At 41.4% G+C, this 23,212-nt stretch overlaps 1 protein-coding gene and 1 long non-coding RNA gene across 7 annotated transcripts in view; both read right to left on the minus strand.

The window, feature by feature from the left end:
* usp6nl (USP6 N-terminal like) overlaps positions 1–23,212 on the minus strand; it is a 99,056-nt gene that overhangs the window by 20,052 nt on the left and 55,792 nt on the right. For 4 of the 5 annotated variants that reach the window (XM_082509954.1, XM_082509953.1, XM_082509951.1 and 1 more), the window contains 4 exons: positions 13,839–13,912; positions 5,973–6,052; positions 4,320–4,359; positions 2,016–2,096 (listed from right to left, as the gene is read on the minus strand). In XM_082509954.1, coding sequence (XP_082366080.1) covers positions 2,016–2,096; positions 4,320–4,359; positions 5,973–6,052; positions 13,839–13,912 — 275 coding nt within the window. Of the gene's footprint in view, positions 1–2,015; positions 2,097–4,319; positions 4,360–5,972; positions 6,053–11,966; positions 12,235–13,838; positions 13,913–23,212 lie in introns of those variants that run through there. The other variant, XM_082509955.1, reaches the window with a different exon arrangement.
* On the minus strand, positions 15,390–18,817 carry LOC309691924. Of its 2 annotated transcripts, XR_014272155.1 has the most exons (8): positions 18,195–18,817; positions 17,374–18,102; positions 16,740–16,835; positions 16,550–16,643; positions 16,348–16,459; positions 16,108–16,261; positions 15,863–15,990; positions 15,390–15,749 (listed from the first exon to the last, which is right to left on the minus strand). It is a non-coding gene; the product is annotated as an uncharacterized lncRNA (long non-coding RNA). The 2 variants fall into 2 exon arrangements; XR_014272156.1 differs by having other exon boundaries at positions 17,374–18,817.

Consider the following 23,212-nt stretch of genomic DNA (forward strand, 5'->3'; position numbering starts at 1 on the left):
TGCATTTCAAAGGACCAACACACCTCAGTAATCCCTGCTGAATTCATGCATACAAATGAAGCACTGCGGGGAACACCACAAAACAACCTGGACCTTAGAAGGCACCAATGAAGACAGCCATAGCTGATACCTGCCCCCCTCCAGCTGTCCTCCAGAGACATTCAGCTCCTCTGTATCAGCCGGAGGGCAGAAGTGGACTTACATTAGCTCGGGAAGATAAATGCTGGAATGCGGCTCAGATATTTAAGGGTGGATTTGATGTGTGTTACTTTATCATTCGTGGTCATTTTGAAGCTGCACAGAAGACTGTTTTTATATTTAAAGATGAAATGACCGAGTGCAGTAAAGCAGCCTGTTGGTTTCTAATGTGGAAAACTCTGGACCTTGCTGTATTAAAGAGGACATAGTATGTTTACTTTTATTTTCTACAAATATACAGTTACAATGGTGAATGTTTATGTTAAATAAAGCAATTTTTTCATTCTGATCAGAAAACTCACAAAAACCTTTTACACCGACCATAAATTATCTAAAAAGAACGCAGATTTTCAGAAGGAGGTTTTACTGAATTCCTCTCACCATATGTTGGCCAAAAAGTTCTCTTAGAAATATTAAAAGAACAAACCTGACTTTTATCAGAACGGGGCTCAAGATCTTTCTGGGAAAGTCCAGACCCTAAACAGTCTAACACATGGACGCAGCCACTCTCCTTGGCTTCAGACGTCTGTAGTGCAACACAAAGACAAATTCCCAGTGCACAAACCTGTGAATGCTCCTCATCTACTCAGAGAAGTTTGGACTCTTCAACTGTAAACCCCTGAAACTACTCGGTCACAGCCAACAATGAAGTTCAGGTCAGTTTGAAACCAAAGCTGATGCTTGCCCTTTGGACAAGTCGAAGACGAAATCGCAAAGTAAGAGTTTAGAAGGAGACGTCTTTGGAAGGGTCTAAAAACAGCTGCACTGGAAGCCGTCTGAACTAGCGAATAAGAGCACAACTCGCCCCAAAGGGCTTTATTAACAATACGGTGAAATCAGCCTGCATTTATAACAACATGGTGATTATCTGACCTTTGACCTATGACCTTGAAGAATTACATACTAAAATGCTGTATTTTACAATCTTTAATCATATCATTGGAGCAGATCTGGCTGAAAACTCTGGCTTCTACAGGCTGTAAAAACTTGAGATTTCTAGTTTTTCCACGTCTGGTCTGACTTTGAACTTGATGTCGACCCGATTTTCACCATAATTAAATCAGCCTGAGCTGTTCTTGCTACCATGACACAAATTTGAACAAGATATCTTGAAAACTGACTAGACTGCCAACAAACAGACAGACAAACAAACAGACCCTATTACATACTCCCGCCCTGTTTAAATGCTGCTTAACTGTGCAGTCCCTCACATTAAGTGTTTTATTCTTCTCAAGAACATTTGGGGATCCATTAAAATGTAAAATGGTCAGACGAACAATAGTGATGACTGATCGTCTACTAGACGAGCCGTACGCGTCCCTAGTTTTGATGTGCAGAAGAAGATGAGTTTAACCGACAGACAATTTAAATCAGGATTTCATTTTATTTATTTACTCATTCATATTTTTTTAAATGCCAGAACTTTTTGATCATGTCACGTATGACTGATTTAACTTTGCAGGTTTTAAATCCAGCCTCAGATGCTTCAATAGAAGCCTTCAGCCCATCGACTACAGCTCAGTGTTTGTGCAGCTGTAGCAGAGGGCGAGTGCCTGCCAATCATCTCTTGCGACACCGTCTAGCGGCTGGCGAATCGATGGCCCCCGCGGACACGCACTACTATTAAAGCAGCTATTAATAGCAAAGTAACAATCTCAGAAGCCACATTGTGCTCATGTTCTACACGTGTCAGGCTAGAACTGCATCAATTAAGGCCAATTTATGGTCTTTGCATCTGTGTTCAGGACAGCTGTGGACAGCAGGGTGCCACACGCTCCTGCTCATAATGAAATCAGTGCTGTCAAAAGGAGAATCACCTTCTCACTGTTCTTGTATTTATCCCAGTTCTTCAGCATCTTCAGCCATTTGGTGGTCCTCTCCACCTCCGTGTGTTTTTGCTGCAGAAACAAGAATGAAAACATTAATAAGTTTCCCCTGCAGCTGCACTCGGGTCCACTGGGAACCACAGTGAGAAGAGAACAACATGCAGGTCATTATTTTGTATGTTCAAAGGCGTTTGGAGCTGTTCAGATGCTCTAATTAAAGCCTTCTGCAGATGCTGGTTTGTCTTGTTCGACTTTTGCACATTTCATGAACACAAGCATTCGTGAAAGAACCAGTTTTTACATCAAAACAAAGCATATTTATCATTTAAAATCAGAATTTCAGTAAGTTTTGTTCTCACAGCTTTGGGATTAGAAATTGGGCTTTTACTATACCAAATAAGTCACTTGTTTAAGTGTTTTATTCATTTCATTTTGATAAATTTGTTTTTCTTCAGTATGGCATTTTGAAATTAAAAACTACATTTTTCCCTGTAGTTGCATAGAAAACTGCGTTCTATTTGACTGTACGTCCAACACCTCAGAGTATCCTTATGTAACAAAGAACATGAGGATACTCTGAGGTGTTGGACGTGACTAGAAAGAGTTTCTATTTTTAGGCAAACACTAAAGGAACAAATATACAGTATATACGATATACTGAAACAGCTGACAGGGACTACATGTTAACTGCGTCTGGTGTGAGCAGAGGAACTGATTTTAAAGAATAAAAAACCCAAGGCTGGTACACTCCTTTGTTTTCTTGAACAACACTGAGGACGAAGGATGAAGATTATTGCTCTGGTTTAGTGGTGTGCTGAGTGGGAATTTTTCAGAGACTGAGGAATCTGTTTGGAAGCTGGCTTTGTTTTAATTGTTGGTAAAATTATGGATGGAGTTTCCTTCCCCTTGAACCTGCAGACAGGTGACATGCTAAAGTAAAAAGCTGAGCATGTGGCCCCTGTAGTGAGGGGCTCTGATTTTTTCTTGCCATGGATCCTCTCATCTCAGCCTATTAACATTTCCAGGTTTTTAATTAATAAAGTTCTACCAAAGCTGCTGGCATTGTTAGAAGAAAAGGTGCCCAATGGCATTACCAACACAGTTTTTATCTCTCCAAACTCGTCATTTTGTTGTACTTCATGCCAAACCAAATCTTCTCCAGTGGGATGTAAACCAGAGTCTACTGGCAGTCAAACCAAAAAGTTCCCTCCAAATTCCCCTCCTAACGCAGACTGTACGTTTCTAAATTCGGCATATTCCTGGAAATTAATTTACACCTCATTTAAATGTTAGGAAAAAATCTAATATCTAAAAGGCAGAAAAATTGAGTCTAGTCTAATGGCAATACAAACAATGTGTGTTTAGGAGCTGTATGAAACCACTGATCACGATCTTGGGATTTGAAACTATGGTTAAATGGTTAACTCTGGTTAAATGAATGATGCTGACGGGCAGCTGTAGGTCTTGCAGGCTTGCGTCCACACGCCTGTGCAGAACGCATTTACGCATCGTTCTGCTCAAGCGCTTTTACAGCAGTTCGCTCTGACGCAGCAGATGAATGCATGAACCATGCAGCTTGCATTCTGCCTCACTTGTTAACCGGGAGAGGAAGGCCCGGCCGTCTGCCGGGGTCACATCCAAACATCTTTGAACCAACAGGTAACTGCTCATCTGCACTAAGATACAAATAATACGTCGAGTCACTGCGCTAATCTGGGACTCTTGTCTCTTGGGTATCTGCAGGTAGCATTTCATGAATTACACAACACTGTTTGTAATCTCTGAGCAGGGGTGTGAAACAAGGCCCAGGGACCCATGTCAACCAGATGAACACCAACTGGGAGATTCTGGTTGATCAAGCAGCTTTCTCTACACCCAACACCAACTGAGGGAATATCTTTTGGGAGAATAATGTTCATCCGTCAGATCGAATTCAACAGACTTTGAGATCATTGCCAAGGTGGCCCGGCACCTTACTAACCCATGTGTAGGTTTCCCATTTTTATTAGGATCGACCCAGATCTTTCTTTTTTTTTTTTAACCTCTGGGCCAGTCACGCAACACTAAGCAAGAACTACAACAAAGGGTTTCCTGTGTCCCGTGCTTCAATCTCAAACCAAACCGGTCTATCTTGTTATATTCTCAGGGTTTTAATGCAGGGGAAGTGAAAGCAGGAACATGAAATGTAATTTTCTGATTTGCGTAGCTGAGAAATAGCTCTTTTTTTATTATAAAAATGCCCCAAAGCTGCACAGATGGATTTGTTTAAAAACAACGAGAAGCAACACCTCTCACCTTTTCCTCCACCGAGTCGTAGGATGGAAGTTCAGTCTCACTAAAGAAAGGAGAGGAAAGCAGAAGAAATTAGTAAGGAAAACAGCTGGAGGAATGAGATCTTAAGCCTCTTAACCTCCAAGTTTTTAGTTATGAATCATAGTTGATATATTTTCCTTCCAGAAAATACTTTCTTTTAAAGAGTTCATCTCACTCCCTGACTGTTATCAGTAGGAGGGAACATCACATATGTCAGTGGTCACACAAACAGGAAATAACAGATTGGACATTCCTTAATCTTGTGTCTGTTTATCAGAAGTTAGTCACTGGAGAATAATCTGGTTTCAGCTCCTGTTGAAACCACTCTTACCATGCCTCGACCCCTTGGTCACTTCTGCTCAGAGTCTGGTTTCGAATTATGCAGGAGCTTCCAGTTCAGCCGTATATCTGCTTTACTTTGTGAGGAAAGGATGACACCTCGCCCATCGTTGCCTCAATTTGGTTTACATTGTAAGGTAATGACCCGACAATAATACAGAAAAATCCCCAACAATCACACAATCCCCTATGAGCGTGCAGTTGGCGACAGTGGGAAGGAAAAAAAATGCATGAACCAATATCTACTAAAACCTTTACTTTTAAACCAGCATTAACCCAGTATTAACCAGGACAACTATTTATCATTTCTACATGTACAGACTAATAGCCCTGTATGGTGGCTTCCATTCTAACCACGTCTTTTAGAGATCTAACCAATGCAGAACAGTTAGTGGCTGAAAATGTTACAGCTAGCACTGTTAAAGACAATATGGCAGCCTCGCTTCTGTCAGTCTGCCCCAGGGCAGCTGTGGCTACAACCGTAGCTTGCCTCCACCAGTGTGTGAATGTGAGAGTGAATGAATAGTGGCATTGTAAAGTGCTTTGGGTGCCTTGAAAAGCGCTATATCAATCCAAACCATTATTATATGCTGACAAATCACAGACTTAAACAGTCTGCTGTTTGCTTCCTGCTTTAATGCGATAGTTGGCTTATTTTTTATTAAACCATGACTACATAACATCTACACATACAGTTCGTGCTTCAGATTGACTCTGAACATGACACCAGCATTTATACTTTACTGAAGTAACCCAACTTTTGGAAAAAGAGCCTTGGGAGATCTAGTCTTGTTCTGGTGGTTCTGCCCACACAGATTCTATAACCTTAAAACTACTCAGAGGTCACGCTGTTTTCTCCAGCGCCAACTGTCTGCCCAATTCAAAACACTTCATTTTCGTTTTCTCCTGCCCAGTCAGTGACCTTGACCTTAGCATACTCCTGTCCCGGTTTTAACCAATCGTATAACCCCAGCACCCTCCTCCTCCTCCTCCTATCTCTCGTTGGATCGTACCACTCTATCCTCACACTGATGCTCTGTGATTGTGGCCAACCAAGCTGTTTCCTGCCTGCATGTGCCAGCCTATATATAAAACACTCTAGCACAGTGGTGTTTAAGAGCCTCACAGCCTCTGACCAGCCCGGCTCAAGCCACAGACACACTCATCTCTCAGCAACACCCGTCTGGACAGCTGCTGCTCGCTTTCTTTCTCCCTTCAGCGTGGTAGACTGGGCTTTGAAGTTTACTAATGTAGTTATTAGGCCTGATTATAGGCTGTATGTGTGCAAGAGCTTACTGGACGAAGCCAAAGCGGTCGACAACTTTGTACAGACGGAAGTTACTGTCCTCCCAGGGGTCCACGGGGGCGTCTTTTCCCTGGAACAAAGAAGAGAGAAAGGGGGAAAAAATTCAGATTGGTGAATTTCTAAATTGGCCATCAAAAATCAAGATGACCTTTGACCTTCTGAGGATGCCCCGTTTCTGAGGATTTTGTGATTCTTTATAGAAAAAACAATAAAGCAGTTAATCTGCAAAGTAACTGGTATCCTAATTTGTTTGACTGATGCCTGCTGTTCAGTGAAATAAACTGAACACTGGCTTCTGATGGAGCTCCAAATTACATGCCACCCACGTTCTTCAGGGGGAGAGGATAGTGTTTTGATTGGCTGCTAGATTACATGTGGGGGCTTCGACTCTGGCGCCCTTGAGAAAGTGCGTCGGTGTGAGTGTGTGTTTGTGTGTGACCAGCGATTAACAGGTGTGAAATGAACAGCCAGACGTCCACCTGCGTCACCATCTGACTCGAGGCGTCCTAAAAACCACTCGACCATCAGTGAAATAGGAAACCCAGAGGCAGAGTGTGTGAGGAAGTGTTATAAAGAGAATATCAGAGAGACAATGTGTGAGAAAAATGAGAGATGGAAGCACAAAAAGGTCAGAAAATAAAGGTACAAATGTCCGAAATGTTGGATATTTTGTTGATTTGAGGCGGGATGAAGCGGCCTTTGTTGATCTGCACACAAGCTTCCTTCTTCCGAACCATCTCTTTGAAACTGTTAAAGCTGTTTTACATTCACAGTGAGATAAAGGATTGGCTCAGCCAAATACATCATTCATCTCAGCTTAGCAAATCTTAGCAATGACCTCAAATCCAGGAGAACTACGACCATAAATACTAAACAGTACGCTAGTCCCCACTGATGCTGAGAAAACTTTCTTCCAAGTTTGCTTCAACTTCATGTATGTATGAAGGACCAACGTTTTTTTCTGATTTCACTACATACATTCTAGTTCTGATCTGGCTTTTACTCAATTTTATCACAAAATCTGAATCATGCACACCGATCAGGGATAACATTATGACCACGACCTAATATTAACCCATCGGGGCATGGACTCTCCAAAGACCCCTGAAGGTGTGGCGTGGAATCTGACAGCACATCCCACAGATGCTCGACTGGATTGAGAACTGGGCAGTCTGGAGGCAAAGTCAAAACCATTCCTGCTGAAAGAGGCCATCAGGGAGTACCGGTCCATGAAACGGTGTAAATGCTCTGCAAAAGTGCTCAGGTTGGTGGTATGTGTCAAAATAACATCCACATGGTGGGAAACCTGCTTCTAACAGCAACTTTGAGGACTAAGTTTATATATATATATATATATATATATATATATATATATATATATATATTAGGGGTGCAACGATACAAAATTCACGGTTCGATATTTTTTCGATACAAAAAAATGTTCATGCCTTTTTAATTTGTCATTTATTAAATTTATAAATATATATTTTAACTCAAAGGTGTAGTTTTTAAATTTAATGTTGCTGAAACAACAAAAGAATAAAAAAAGATATAGAAATCTATCTGATCAAGGAATCACTCATCTTTGGAAAAGAGAGTTTATTACAGAGAAATGGCTCTTTCCAAAATAAAAGCTATACTATACGCTTCTTCTGGGCTATATTCTCAGCAGCATATTAAACATATCAGGTCCCCATAAGAAGAATCATGTGCTAACGGCTGTCTAAATGACTCGGGTAAAGTTTGTAGCATGCGTGCTTGTTGTTTTTGTCTTTGCACTAGGATGATGTCGGCGTAAATGTGCAGTCATATTCGTTGTGTTCCCACTAGTGCTGTCAGCGTTAATCTCGTTAAAACGTTAACGCCAAATCTCCGGACGGCGCCAACACGTTAACAAGCTAACTGCGCTAATGCACTAGTTCCCACCAATTGAGCATTGCGTGGCACATCCGACATACTGTTTTACTTTTGTCTATGACGCGCTTACCATCAGGGTCATACGTCACATGAAAACCAAGATAGTTCCAAACGCCAGATCTGAATGAGGGTGAGAGAGGTTCAATTTCGGGTAGTTGAGGCAGTTGCCATGTTGCAACAAGCTTAGCTTCTGTCTTGCTAACTTGTGCTGCGCTCAGTGGATCTGCACTCGACAGTGCAGCCTAGGCGGAGTAGTCGAACGCAGATCCACTGAGCGCTCAACACAGACAGCATCGTCAGAAGAAAAGTTGATAAAATAAATAAATAAATTTTTATATTGTTCGATACATATGCGTACCGAACCGAAAGCACTGTATCCAACGGTTCAATATCAATACGAGTATTATTGCACCCCTAATGTATATATATATATATATAGAGAGAGAGAGTTATGAATAAAGCATTTTTCTGCTGCAAAATAAGAACCATTTCACCGTCAGCTTACACTTCTGCTGCCTGTATGCAAATTACAGTACATGTACCGCTGCTGTTTGTCAGTACAACAGTCTACGTTTACTGACTAAGCTTCTGATTGTAACAGAACTCTATTATAGATCTCTATTGTCATGCCCCTCTCTCTTACGTCTCTGGTGCTAAAGCCTGTTGGAGGTTGCCAAATGCTTTGCGAAGCCCTGAGAAGGCTGTGAGTGGTTAACAGGTCGGCCTGACATCCAGATGTCGAGGTGAAATATTTCAAAAATCGTCTCCTCCCTCTGCTCCCACCCAGTTTTTGCACCGCTCCCTCAGCACAAACAGAAACTCACCCTTGAAATAGATAAGTCAAACATTGAGGAGCGCCTCAGGGGAATCAGAAGATCTCTGTGTGTCGTTCTCCCCCCTCGCTCTGTGAGTATCCACAGAGTCGCAAACTCTACATCATCATCATTTCTGTGTCAGTTTCAGGGTTAAATTAAATCAGGTTCGTAATTTCACCTCTGACCGTTCAGCTGCCTGCCTGTTCTGAGACACCTTCGCCGTCTCATTTATATCTCCTTGTGAGAACTTGACTTACTTTCTCAAACTGTTTGAATAAAATTCATGCTCCAGAGAACACAACTGTTAAATTTAAAAAAAAAGGAAATATTGAGATTTTTTCTGTCATATAAACCTATATATTTACGGGAAAAATAAATACATTTTAAGACATTTTATTAGCATTTGGCTGATTGGATTGTTGGGCACTGATTTCATAAATATCAAACCAGGGAAGGACTTTAACGCCAATTATCCATCCATCCACCCTCTCCCCAGTGTTCCCTGCAGCATCCTCCCAATGGGACATGCCCAAAACACCTCAGCTGGCTCTTCTCGAGACCAATCCAGCTCCAAGTCCCTTCCAAATCCGACCCCCTCGCCCACAATCTTGTTCTTGGCTAACACCCAAAATTATTAGTGAAGCTTGAGGGTCACACAGATTTTTCTTGAACAAAACTGAAATGTGGTGAGTGAAGAAAACTTATGAGAGACCTGGGGAAAAAAACCGAGTTATGCAGCCACCCAACATAAAAAATAGGCTCCATCCTTCTGCAATCAGCAGCAGCAGTCAGGCCTGAGCAGATGTGTCATTTGGAAACAAAATCAGTCACTTCTGCACATTCCACAAAGACAAAAGTCATATTTAATAACCACAAATTTACACCAGGTGACGTGAGACGACAAGTGTTTGTGGCCAGCGTGATAACAGACTCTATTAAACTCCTCCCATCCCCAACAGTGACAATGACACTGATTTAGCTCCGATTGTGCCTCATTCTGCCACACACACACGCGCGCACACACCTCCATCATCTCCGCTCTCCATGGTCTCTTCACTCTTAATGAGGCAGCCTTATTATGCAGCCTGCTGGACTAAATTAAAAAGGCTAATTTACAAACCGAGCATGGTGGGCTGGTCCAACTGATAGCGCCGTGCTTGGTAGCAGAGGTGTCACTCAGGACGGGAACGCGTACATACAGTCCAACCACAAGAGAACTGAGGATTTTGAGTAAAAGCAACATTTCTTCAGCGATATTTAACATACTTCATACTGATTCATAAAAGTCTGACATGTTTCTGGACATTGTTAGATAATATGCTGCAGCGCATGTTTTTTTTAAGTCTCTGTGAAAAAACAAGCAGCATGGGGACATATCGGAGCTTTCAGTGGGCTTTTTTATGAGGGGAAAGGACAGAGAACCCACTGACAGGTGACATGACTTAGGTGACGTACCTGTCAGAAGTGTTGGATATAACAGGCAGGAAGTGAACAGTCTGTTCCTTAACTTCATGTGTTGGAAGCTGAGGGTGACTGAGTGACTTTGACATAATTCAAATTGTGATGCTTGGGTTTAGACTCGACCCATGCAGCTCTAAACAAGCAAAGGCTGGTTTCATAAAGACATAACACTGTTAAAAAGCTTTCAGAAATCCCGCCTTCTTCATATTTTGTTAGAAAAATGGGAAATTGGTGCATTGATTTATTCAAATGTGTATAAACACCAGTGTTGGGTAAGTTACTTTAAAATAGTAACTTAGTTACATTACTAGTTACTTCTCTCAAAAGTAACTCAGTTACTTCAAGTTACTCGTTACTTTCAAAGTAACTAGTTACTAGGGAAAGTAACTTTGGTTTTACTCAGAATTCTCTTGTTAATGTGTTTCTTCCATAACTTTGCCAGTCTTCTAGCTTGCTTACTTGCCACAAGTGCACTGTGCCACCTACCAATAGAAAGGAAAAGATAATGTGCACATTTCCACGAGAGAAATCCCACGCCTGGACCGTCGTTGACTGCTGCCATGATTCTAGCCTACGTCACAGAGTCATGTGCGCCTTTTACATCCAACACAAAAACTGCAGTCGTGGTGCTTTCGATTGTACTCAGAACTCAGAAATTCTGCCTTCTGAATAGGAAGATGTAGGTAACAGCAGACTGCAGATGAGCTGCTTACATGGCTGGACTGGGACAGAAAATTGGCCCGGGCATTTTGACTAGAGACCGGCCCACCATTATAGGAAAAATCATAAAGCCTTTGAATGAAAACAAACACTGTTGTGACAGTGATGTACACTGTTTTGATGGTATATATGCATCAATCTATCAATCGTTTGTTGTAAGATTCAGATAATTATTTTTTAAAAGCTAGACATTTTAAATGAGAATAGGAAAGAAAAGTATTTCTTTGTGCCCACATCTCCCTGTTAATGCCCTACATGCCCCCCTGGCAACACTTTGCTAGATCCGCACCTGCACAGTTACCAGCTGTCAGCTACCTAAAAAAGGATCCTGGGGTTATTTGTCTCTCAGAAACAGTTCATAACTTCCCTTCAACTCATTCATGTCACCTAAAAGGTAAACCTGTTTCTCCATCACAGCTCTGATGATCCAGTAAGGACATCTCCTGGTTTCATCTTCATGTTTCCCTCTCACCAGATAACCAAACCGACATCATGACCAGCAGCTTTTTTTGCAGCTGTGGCTCCAGAAAACATCAGCTGATACTAGAAATTAATATTAAATAAATTCTAACAACAGCTGATCAAGCTTAAATGTGCTGCTGTTGTTTAGCGCAACATCCGCTGGTTTCCTCTTTCGGCGCAAAGTGAGCGATAAACAAACAAGAGAGCCGATCAGCTGATCATTGATCAGTTTTCATGATTGAAGTAGAAACGGGAGAGGGAGGGGGGAGAATGAGAGGAGAAGAGGCAGCTGTGCAGCAAAGACACAGAATAACTCCAGCTTTGTGCCTTTTTCATTGTAGCTGAATTACGGGACAAACTGTTCCTTTTCACCTCAATAAGAAACGCGTAATATTTTCTCTGAATACCAGACGGGACGGTTGGCAACTCTAATAACTTATGAACAAAATAAAGTTCAACATCATTAACTTCATAGCACCACCCAGCTGTATAGAAACTCCGTCATGCTAGCTAGCACGCAGTACGGAAAAAGTCAGAATAACGAAAATAAACTCCACCTAAACTTGGTTCATATCTGACCCAGAGAGACTGCAGGTCATAACTTCTTACCTGAAGTTCAGTTCACACTTGGACCGGCGGCTGCCTCGGGTCTCTTTTCCTTCTGCGTCCCTTTTCCTTCATCCACCTGCGGGCCTCCACCACTTGCTAATGTTACTGAATCTGTGGAAGCTCCGCGATAGCCACCACACGAAGTAACGAGTAACGACCCTATCTAAATCCCAGTAACGAGTAACGCGTTCCTGATTTTGGCATAATAACTAGTTACCGTGCTCGTTACCACAATAATAACGTAGTTACTGTAACGCGTTAGTCCCAACACTGATAAACACACAGGGAGACACAACACACTGATGACTGATATGTTCCAGGTTTGCTCTTCCTGCATTGGCGGCGTGTTTGGAGTCATGCTGAAAAATGAGGCCATTCATAATCATACGATCATTTGTAATCCACTTGTCCTGTTTCTGAAATTCTTTAAGGACACACTGCACACCAAACACAGACATGTCAGGTTTTCAGCTAATAATTCTTTGGGAACTACTTTATTCCCAAAGAACTTTGTTATTCCTGTGTTTAATCCAGTCTTTGTCATGTTTTATAGCCTAAATTTAAGAAGAAATTATCTGTTTTGGTGACAGGCTGCTAGTAGCAAAGTGCCTAAAGACACAATTTAAAATGGGTTCTTTGCAAAGTTTGTCATGAACAGACAGAACACTGGTTCATCCCTTTGGTTAGATGCCTTTTTAATGCTTGAATGATTCATAGGTCAGTGTTTAGTTGATTAAACAAAAAAGAACTGGAGTGAAAATGAGTGAAAAAGCAGCCAATGTCCAAAGAAAAACTTTGCTCAAGACCGCTTTGAAAACTAACTACTAAAAAGTCTTACTACTTGGGTGCAACATATAAAGAAACTGAGGGTTTTGCACAGCACCGTATGCTGTCAAACTCTTCAGTTTCAAGAGCCCCATTCAGCCTGGTTTGATCTGTAGTGGGCTGGACAAGAAATCAAAGTAAGTACTTTTTCCAGCAGTGCCTAATTTGCCATATTCACCCTTCAGTCACTGCACATTACAATTTATGGATCACAACAGATCAAGATACCAGCAACTTTATGATCCAAACTACTTCAGATCTGGAAAAAGTGCACATCTGCAGACATTTTCACTCCTGTGTAGTGATGCTGGCATCCCTGCGGTGGGTTTCTGTGCACTTTATTTAACAAATTAAATTTATTTACTAAATTTAATTCAATTTTCCCACTTTGCAAAGCTACCCAGTGGACCACACGGGATTCATTGGTGGATCTCGTGTTTGACGCCCCTGATTCAAGTGCTTTGGGATGAAGGAACTGCCACCTCTGGATCCCAGTCAATAAAATCATTCCATGCCCATGACATCACATTAACCCACTCATTTAGTCTAATGAGTAACCACTCGAATCCGCTTCCTCCCTTTTCTATCAAACCTTCATGCCTGCAGGAGGGATTTTTGTTGTTCTCTGCCCCTCTAACACAGATAACGCACGGCCCACTGAACACACACACACTGGAAAGACAACGGTGGCTTTTAGATGTATAATTTGCATGTTAATTTTCACTGAGAATGCTGCATCTGAAATGTGGCTCTTGCGCAGTAATCACAGCCTTTCGAAATTTATGAAAATGATTAAATCACACGGCGGCACATTGTGCACACGGCACGCTGTTATTATTGTGTTTCACGGGCAATAAGGCAGTGATTTATGGAGGGATTTCACCACAGCGTTATGAAGTTTGGTGGAGTCTCAGCATGACTGAGTGGCTGGAATTTGGCTTCGGATGACCACAGGAGGGAGAAAAAAAAAAGTAATTGCTGTGGGTTTTCCGCTTCACCAAAGCTTCTGTGTGCTTTCACACTGACGGAAGGAAGCGTTCGCCGTACCTTGTCATATTTGGCGACTATCTCAGCCCGCTCCTGGTCAAGTTTCACCGCTGCATCCTGCTCGGTATCAGACGCTGGAGAGACAACAAAAGAGGCGAGGGGAGGAGAGAGGAGAGAAGATGATTGGGCGTTGAGCATAAGCAAGTTCAGCAACAGCAACTTAGAATAAAGGTTTGCTGGATATTAATATATACACTGCTATTATTTTAGGATAAATTCAGCAAAAGACAAAAAAGCCACATTAAAAGAGATCAGGTTATATTTTGCACTTCATTTAAATACATTTGCAATCCTGGTTTTCAAAAGATGTTTCTGAACCACTTTTGTTTAAATTGTGTTGTTTAGTATGTATATTAGATGTCCTGTTTTTCTTCATAGAGCCACTTGATGGTACTAAACTCAGTTTTTATAGTACTTCATTTAGATTTTTGCTTATTTTGAGTCATTTTTACCTCATGAAGCAATGCTGTTTTATTATATTCTGTTCAAATGAGCTATTTTGCTTTATGTAACCCTCTTGGGATGACCACAACCAGAACCCCTGACCCAGCCATTTTTACTAACCCAACCTAACAGTATCTAGCAGCTCTTTAACTCCCCTCTCCCTGCTTCCCCTCTGGGGGTGATGGAGGTTGATGAGGGTGGTTTTTTGATCCCTGTGATCTCTTTTATTTCCTTTTCCCTGTCTCTTTACTTTAGTAATGTAACACATGATGCAGGGAACAGTTTGAAGTAGAGGGCCTCTACTTCAAACCGATTTGGTTGAAGGACCGTTTTGGGAGGACACTCGAGATAAACTTATCCTAACCCTCGACAATCAGAATATGTGATTTTTGCTACACTACATTTTATGCAAGAGTTCCTTGAAAACCACGGCAGTAATGGGCCTCCTGTAAGTTTTCTTAGGTGTTGTAACTGTCGCTGCTGCTAGCTAAACTCAGCCCTGGGGCGCACACACATCCGATTATCCTGTCATCACAGACGTGCTGTGTGTTATTCCGGCTCCCTCGGAGTGTGCCAAGAGCTGACGTGGAGAACGCACACACCCTTTTCAACACACACTCTTCAAACCAGTCAGAAGGAAACGCTTCAGTGCGGCATGCCCAGCGTGTCAGTCTGACCTCAGGCGGTGTGTGTGTCTGTGTGTGTGTGCACAGTAAAAAACCAAGTGTCAATTTTACACTTACAGAGTTGATTTTAACTCTGCTTCAGATAACATTTGGTCCCACTCAAAATTAGAGTTAAATTTACTCTATGGCCAGTGTTAACTTTTCAGTGTTAATTGTACTCAATTTAGTGTCAAAATTAACAACAAAATGTGTAAAAATATTTAACACTGAGGGTTATTCACACTGTTCAGAGTAATTTGATTACACTTTATAGAGCTATTTTACTCCAAATTTAGTTTAATAATAACACTCTGATGTGTAATAATATATCATTTTTATTTCTCTGTAGTGTGATTTTTTTTTTCATATTCATCTTATGATGCTATATTACTAAATAACTGTGATCTATCCTACATTATGGAAATAACAACAAATATACAGGTTAAAGTAACAGCATTTATTATGTTTCTCAATTCAGTGTCATTTAATTAACGTAACAAACCTTTACAATTCACAGTTCTATGATGCTCACTAGAGAAAGCAATATGACATTTCCCCAATGTCGTAGTTGCAGAAAAGTAACAAAGTTGGTCAGGGATGAACTGTATGATGTACCAAAGACATAATGGGCCCTAAAGAGTTTATCAAGGGCTCCTACAGAACCTGTCGCATTACATGGAAGTGCATGCTTCTCAATCACAATGAAGGTGTGAATGCTGCTTCTTGTGGATCCCTGGGTAAGATGGTAGGGCTGACTGCTTCGGGTGATGTTGTCTAGATGCTGCTGTACACTGGTTCCAGCCTACAACAACACATTAAACAACAGTATTAAGTGACTATCCTCTGACAGTAGATTAGCTCAACTCACTGTCCATGAAAATAGAGGTGATGGAAAGTATATTTTAAACAACATACCTTTGGGAATTTGATGAGGTTATTGACAGCTTGAGATGCAGACATCTTTCCTGGTCTCTTTCGCCCTTGTGCAGATGGTGGTAGCAGATGTAGCAGCAGCAAGATAGTAGACAAGTCACTGTCCCAGCCTACAGACGAATAAACAAAGAATTATTCCAAAAATACATTGAATTGACAGAATTACCTATATAACCAACAATGGCAAATAAAAACAGTCACAATCATACCATTCTCAACTTCAGTACCTGACTCAGCATTGCACATTAACTCCAAGAGCTCTGAGGTGGGGACAAGTCCATGACTTTCCTTTACAACCTTTGCTTTGAGATTGGTGAGCCACCTCTCCAAGAATTTGCTCCCAGTGACCTCACAAAACAGGAGTCGGAAATCTTGTTCTATCTGTAATGCAAAAATACTAATGAGGTGTTTGATTGAATCCTGCCTACAAATTACATCAGTATCATTTAAATGATAAGTGAACTTACTTTTGGGAGATTTGCAAACTGAGACGCTTCTTTCCTCCACAGCTTTTCTTTGAATGGTCTTCAACCGCCATGCAATGTATCCTGAACTGTTCTCTGGATCGTAGTAATGTTTCTATGTAATTAAATAAACGAAGAAGGACTATGTTATCAACATTTCTGAGGGCAATTATGTATTTAATGTTGAAAAGTTCCCTTTACTTACATATCCATGTTGTGAATATGGGTCTTCCAGATATGGAGACAGAGCAACAATGTCCTGCGCATACATCACTCTTACGCTTTTAGGGGGAGATGTCCTAATGTATAAATTCAATAATTGGCATTAAACATCACAATTAAAAATAATACAATGTTTAAAATGTTTCTTTATATCTTACATTTTTGATTCTTACCCATGTCATTCTGTCATCTCAGCCTCAAGTATGTTTCTCATCCGTCTTCTGGTTGCATCTCTCAGAGATTTGGTTTGTCCATACTCTTAAACCTTTCTATAAAATAGGAACATTACTTAATATTACTTAACATGTCATTAACATTGCTATCAGTTAATTTACACAAAATACATATTTCTTACTAAATAATGAGCAAAACTCTAAAGTAGTGTATGCCTTTGGCATTTGCTTAAAATAATATAAACCAGTAAAGTTAACTTTATGGTAATGTTACCCACTTTTTCTGAAAGTATGTTCGCTCATGTAAGCTAATTAGCGATTATTAGCTTACTGATAAACGGTAATTTAATTGTTCAAACTGTGCGATTTGACATGTGACAATGATATTATTTAGACAGCATTTAGAAGAAATACATAGTTAAAATGTTTTAGGTTCATATTAACGCAGTGAGAAGATAACGAACATCTTAACTTTTAGCAACTGCTAGCATGTAGCTACTGGAATGCCATTAAACCTATGGGTAAATGCTGCTAACATGTCCTCACTCGACATCAGTGAAACTATAAAGAGCTACTTAGTTTAAAAATACCTTTTAAACAATGTTACCAGTATGGGAATGTTAACTTCACTTACCTGACTGTGGCAGCTCTTCGGAGAAAATTCCCTGCGCATTAGAGCTCTGAGGCCACACACGCCTGCGGACTGGTAATAATCAACACTGTGTGGAGTGAAGTCTTCACTGCGTGACTAACAAACTTTACACTGACTTTTAACTCTGATGTTAGAGCTGGTTTACTCCTCATAGAGTTGTAAATACTCTATCTAGGTTAAAATAGGTTTACTCTGAAATATTGACACTCCATTTTTTACTGTGTGGCTGCTTTAAACCGACAGCTGCCGTGGCGAGGACGTCACCGCGCCACAGAAAGGTTTCCAGTGTTTTCCCAGCCTACGCGTCACATTGTGTGAGTGTTAAATGTGTTTATCCTCTCACACACACGCACACCGATAACACACAAACACACACACCTCACTACTCTGTGATTGTAAATCTGCATTTCCAACAGCAGTTTACACACATACTTCCTGATTTTGCTTGAGAGACAACCAAACACTGGATGTGTGCCAACAAAGCTCTAAATTGGAGTCACATTGTGTTTATGTTGAATCTGGTGTGCAGCATGTAGTAATGAAGCCTTGTAGTGAGCAATACCTGGAAGTGGGAAGGGGAAGTAGCAGGCATGGAGCCTTCTGAATTTAGCATAAAATGACCACCTAGGAGGACAAAATGCTTACAAGGTACATCCTGAAGCCTGTTGAACATCTACGCTGCGCTCTCCCAGCTCTCAAGATCAAGATAACCTTAGAGATCCAAAGATGGATGTCAGATGGGTGAAAAATAACAAGCAATGAAATCATTTTAGAAGGTTTTTAAAGCTCTTTTCTGAACTCACCTGAACTCTGGAAAAAACCCAGAATCTACTCGAATGGTCGTCAAACTACGTTTTTATACCTATACTGAAGTGCCAAGGGTGCAGAGGAGGTCATCAGATGTCGTCTTTATGGAGAAAAGAGTTCAATAAACCTTTGGATGGTAAACCGTAAAATCACCCCAAGACCTGAAAAGCCTTCAGTGTGTTCACTGCTAACTCCACGGCGCCAAATACTGAGATTCTGTCAACATCAGGCATCTCTCAGCTTCGGTACAGAGCACGGTTTCAGAGAGGTAATCAGCGCCATAAAAGGGCGATGAAGACAGCATTAGGAAGCAGAAGTGGTGGCAGTGACATAAATCACTGGTTTCTGTTTGTGTTTTAGTGTCAGTTTGTGCACCAAAGATGCTCAGGTAGGTCTGGGAAAAGAAAATCTGCACAGAAAATAACAATGCATGCTGAAAATTGAGGCTTAAAAGTTACTCTGTGCCTTTTAGTGAGACACAAAAAGATCCTCCACCTTATAACATCTGCCAGGTCACTGATGAACCCCAGCGGGGTTGGGGTTAGGCTGCACACTACATTTCAGATCAAGTCTCTTAACATGCAATCAGGCCTGTACAGCTCTTCCTTTATAGGATTTCCATTTGAGTGACGAAACGCTTCTCCTGCTCAAAACACAACGTGTTCTGAGACTCACAAATATATGGATCGGAAACATTTGGAATTTGACCAGAAGAGGGAAAGTTGAGGCATTTCCAAAGCTACAAGAACTTGCAGCTGACAGTAAATGCTGTCTGCCCCTCCAACGCCTGATCTTTTAATGACGAAAAACAATAAGAAGTATGAAAATAATACAGTCGGCTATTAAAACCTCAAATCTCAAACTGCTGGCTTTTGCCCTCTTTAACCCTTTTCCACTGAACCCCCAGCAGTCAGTGATGATGATCCTTATTCTGCCAGCTTTTCAGCCCTTTGCAGCTCTTTATTTGACTCCAGTCATTCTCCAACTTCCTCTCAAGGTCTCTGGGGTTCAACTGGAGGAAAGGCAAGACGGGAATTCCAAAACGCTGCGAACAAACATTCTCCTTATTGAGCCGGCTGGCATTTTTATGACAGGATGGTGTGTGTCAATGAAAGGCATGTGGCTGTGGGCTGCCAAGAGCACTCTGCAGGAGAAGACGCCACGAGCGAGGGGATGGGGGAAGAGACGTTCGTACACAGCAAGGCAAACTGTCTGGGGCAAATAAACAAATACAGTAAAGTCTTTTTCTGCTGGGAAATCCTGCCCGAGAGGCCCTGCGGTTCCCATAGTGAGCGGGGGAGGAATTGGGAAGGAAATGGGATTCAGTCTTTTCTTTACACTAAAGCTAAGCCCCAACTTTGAGACCCTCACAGCCATATTAGTATTCCACAGCGGTCTGACTTTAGATAAATGCAATTAGAGGCCTTTTCATGCTTTAAGGATCACTCCAGCGTCTGTGACGGAGATCGGGTCTATGTTTTTATTTGCAACCGAGGAGCTCTTGACTTGCTCCAGAGGGTTTATGTGGCATTTCATGTTAGGACTCTTGAAATATGTTTGATAATGAGCCTCCAAAGATGACTTTGACATGCCGCACACCATGGTCATCAGCTGGAGAAATGGTGACTCAAATTAGGAACTTTATTGCAAATTTAATTGTGGGGAAGTCAAACTTCTACTAATTTTGCCAAATTATGACACAAACCTGCATGTGCCAAACCAAACCTTTGAAATAGAAATATCCATGTCCAATAAAAGAAAAGAAAACCGAGGAATAACGCTAAATATGCAGAAATTCCAGCGCAAGAGCTCTGGCTCATCTACTTTACATCAGGTTAATATGGTTATTTAACAGTAATTAAGTATCTAAATGATAACACTATGTGTTATAAAAAGAGGTGATTGACTGATTGATTGATTTGTTTCTGAAGCCACAGTGCAGTGGGGAAATTCTGCAGTCCTTATTTAAAATCCCTTGAGCACGATCCCTGAGTCTGATCAGACTGGAGAGAGTGAGCAGTACAAAAAAGTGCTGCAAAATAAGCTAAAAGAGAAGATAAATCCCCTCTGAGCTTGATGGGCTTTGATTATTTAAATCAACTGCTTCATGCACACACATGAAAACACTGACTAAAGTCACTTCAGCTGCTTTAAATGGACAGAAGCCTCAAACTCAAGTAACTTCAATTATCTGTGATGTGTAGACGTTCATCTTGTGTTTATCCTTGTAGTTTATCCAAACTGGTTTGGCAAAATAAAGCACCAGAAAAAAGAAAACAGAGTAGCTTGTGAAGTAGAAATAAGATAAACAGGAACAAACATTGAGAGAGCATCAAAACAGCAATTATACATTTGGGGGTGGGATTTTCCTCGCTCCTGTCACTGCCCTTTATCCTTCTTTCCAGAATACAGCCCCCCCACGGAGCTGACCTTCAACCTCCCGATGTCTAATTTGCCAGTCAGACCCCAGCGGCGAGGCCGACGAGGCTCCGTCTAACCGTCCCTGCCCCGCTGTGACTAAAATGTCCTCGCCCGTCACCTCCCAGCCGGGCGCTACCCCGTCCCCACCTCTGCCCTTCACTCCTGCTCTGCACGATACATTCAGGAGTGAACTGGTGTCAGCACTCAGAAGTGTTCACACATGACAACTGGACAGGAAGTTAGGTACCACTTCCCCCCTGTGGGGTTTACCACTGAACAGGTGAGTGCAGTTCTCAGGCAGGAAGCTCACACGGCATTTTCTGCTATAATGTAATCTTGCAGCCCTAAAGCCTCTTGCATCAGCATATTGAGCACATCAGGTATGTGAAAGAACGACTTCACGGTGGTTTGGGGGAATATAAAAGCTTTAACAGAGAAACAGATTTAATGCTGGCTTCAGGTGCTGCTAACCCTTCTGACAGACTTTCATTAGGAAGGGGTCCCCTGCTGCCAAAGAATCATGCCGAGAAATTTGAAATGCTTGACAAATGACAAATGTTCAGGAGCAACAGAGAATCAGAGTAAATGGCTGTTTCTTGGACTACAACCTAAGACGTTAATATTCTTTAAAGAAGACCTTTTCTGCTTTTCCTTATTTTAATTCATTTATATAGCACGAAAACATAACAGTAATCACCTCAAGGTGCTTTATATCGTAAGGTAAACACCCTACAATAATACAATTGAGCAACTGATGACAGTGGGAAGGAAAAACTCGCTTTAAACTGGAAGAAACCTCCAGCAGAACCAAGGTCAGGGAGGGGCGACCGTGCCGGAGGTCATTTCCTGTCATATAGAACACTTTGCCGTGTTCTACTATATTGAACATGGCCAAGGTTTTAAATATCGAGGTCAGGTTCAAACTGATGTGAAAACTCAGTTTCAGACACTTTTTCCTGCTTTGAGCTCTGTGTGATGTCACTGGAAATGAACATGCCTAATATGACCATGTAAGGCACACAAATGGCCCAACCGTAGCCCAAGAGGTTTCTTTCAGTCTGTGGATCCACTAAGGGTCTGCACCAAGGTTTGGCACAAGATAAAAATTCATATTTTGAACTCTTAATCATGCACAGCTCTTTTAGAAGATTTTAAGATGCACATATGGAGCAGGAACATTTACTTGAAATAACGTAAACAGACGTAAGCAACGAGCCCCGGCTTTAACTGACTACATCTATATTTAAGAGAAATTTAAGAGCAGATGCAAGGATGAAGCCTCCAGCTGATAATTCCTCTAGGAGCCGCTCTAACCATGTGACAGGAAGTGTTGTGGAGAGTATTTTTGTTTTTCTTCCTCTTTATCACTTGCTGTTAAAGACCAGCCCTGACAATGTAAAACATGACAAGCATAACCACGGTCTTTCTTGTTCTCTCAGCCCTCTTTTGGCTGCTGTAATGAGCCCTCTTTGTTTTTATCTTAAGGAGTCCTCGCCTGTTAAAGCTCTTTGCTGCTCTTCCACCCATTGTCAGTGCATCTCTTACCCTCTCATAGATGCTATCTGTTCAGAAAAAGGAATAATTATAAGAACTATGATAAAAGAGGACAGGCTTGATTGGAGAAGAACTAATTTCCCACCTTTTGTTTCGGTGCTCACACTTCGTTTTGAAGCTGACGGCCACGTGTGACCTGTATTCAGACCTGCATGTTCACTGTGTGCTTGCTAAACATGCAAAATGTGTTAAAAACAATGCAAACCAATGATCCCCTCATCTGTGATATAAATATCAATTCAAAACAGGAGTAAAGTCTTGTACTGAGTATATTCCAGTAAAGGTGAGCTGGACGTTTTACTGCAGAGATTTCAACTCCGGAGGGTTTTCACTTCTGTAACCGTTCGGCCTTTTGAAAGTTTGCGGCAGCCTGACATTTAAAAAGATGAGGCAGCCTCTGCGTGTCGATTTTTAGGTTGAAAAGCTGCACGTCTGTACACTTTTAAAACACACTTTTGCACATTTTTCTTTACTGAAAGATGAACTTTTGCATTTATAACTTGTGCATAGGGCTGGGCCATATTATACCGTTCACGGTAATACCGGTATAATGTTAGGCAACGATAGGAAAATGAAATATCGCGATAGAATGGGAGTAAAACGCGCATGCGCAGTACCTTTGTTTTCATACGCACATGGCCGATTGTTGAGTGAAACAGATGAACCAGAATTGGTTTGTAAAAATGGTGCAACTTCCGTGATGTGGAACTGGTTTGGTGTTTGTCCGTCAGATACACGACAAAGCACATTTTTTTGCAGAACATGCAAGCGGCCGTTGTTATTGTCATATTTGTCGGACTAAGATGCTCTTAAATCTGGGAGTAATCTGGGTCCTAAACTCCGTATACTTCAGGTCAAACAACACTGCAGCATCACTGAGAGTTAAAAACTGTCTAAATTCTTTCATCTTTAATAAAACGATCAGCATTGCTGCTTTACCAGGTGTAACTATGAAGTTTAACTTCCAGGCATCCATGAAAACTAAAGTTATTACATTTAACGGAGTTAGACGTTAGCAGGAAGCTAGCGGAAGTTAGCT

The sequence above is a fragment of the Aulonocara stuartgranti genome (genome assembly GCF_965226115.1).
Source record: "Aulonocara stuartgranti genome assembly, chromosome: 17".
In the NCBI taxonomy this organism is placed as follows: Eukaryota; Metazoa; Chordata; class Actinopteri; order Cichliformes; family Cichlidae; genus Aulonocara; species Aulonocara stuartgranti.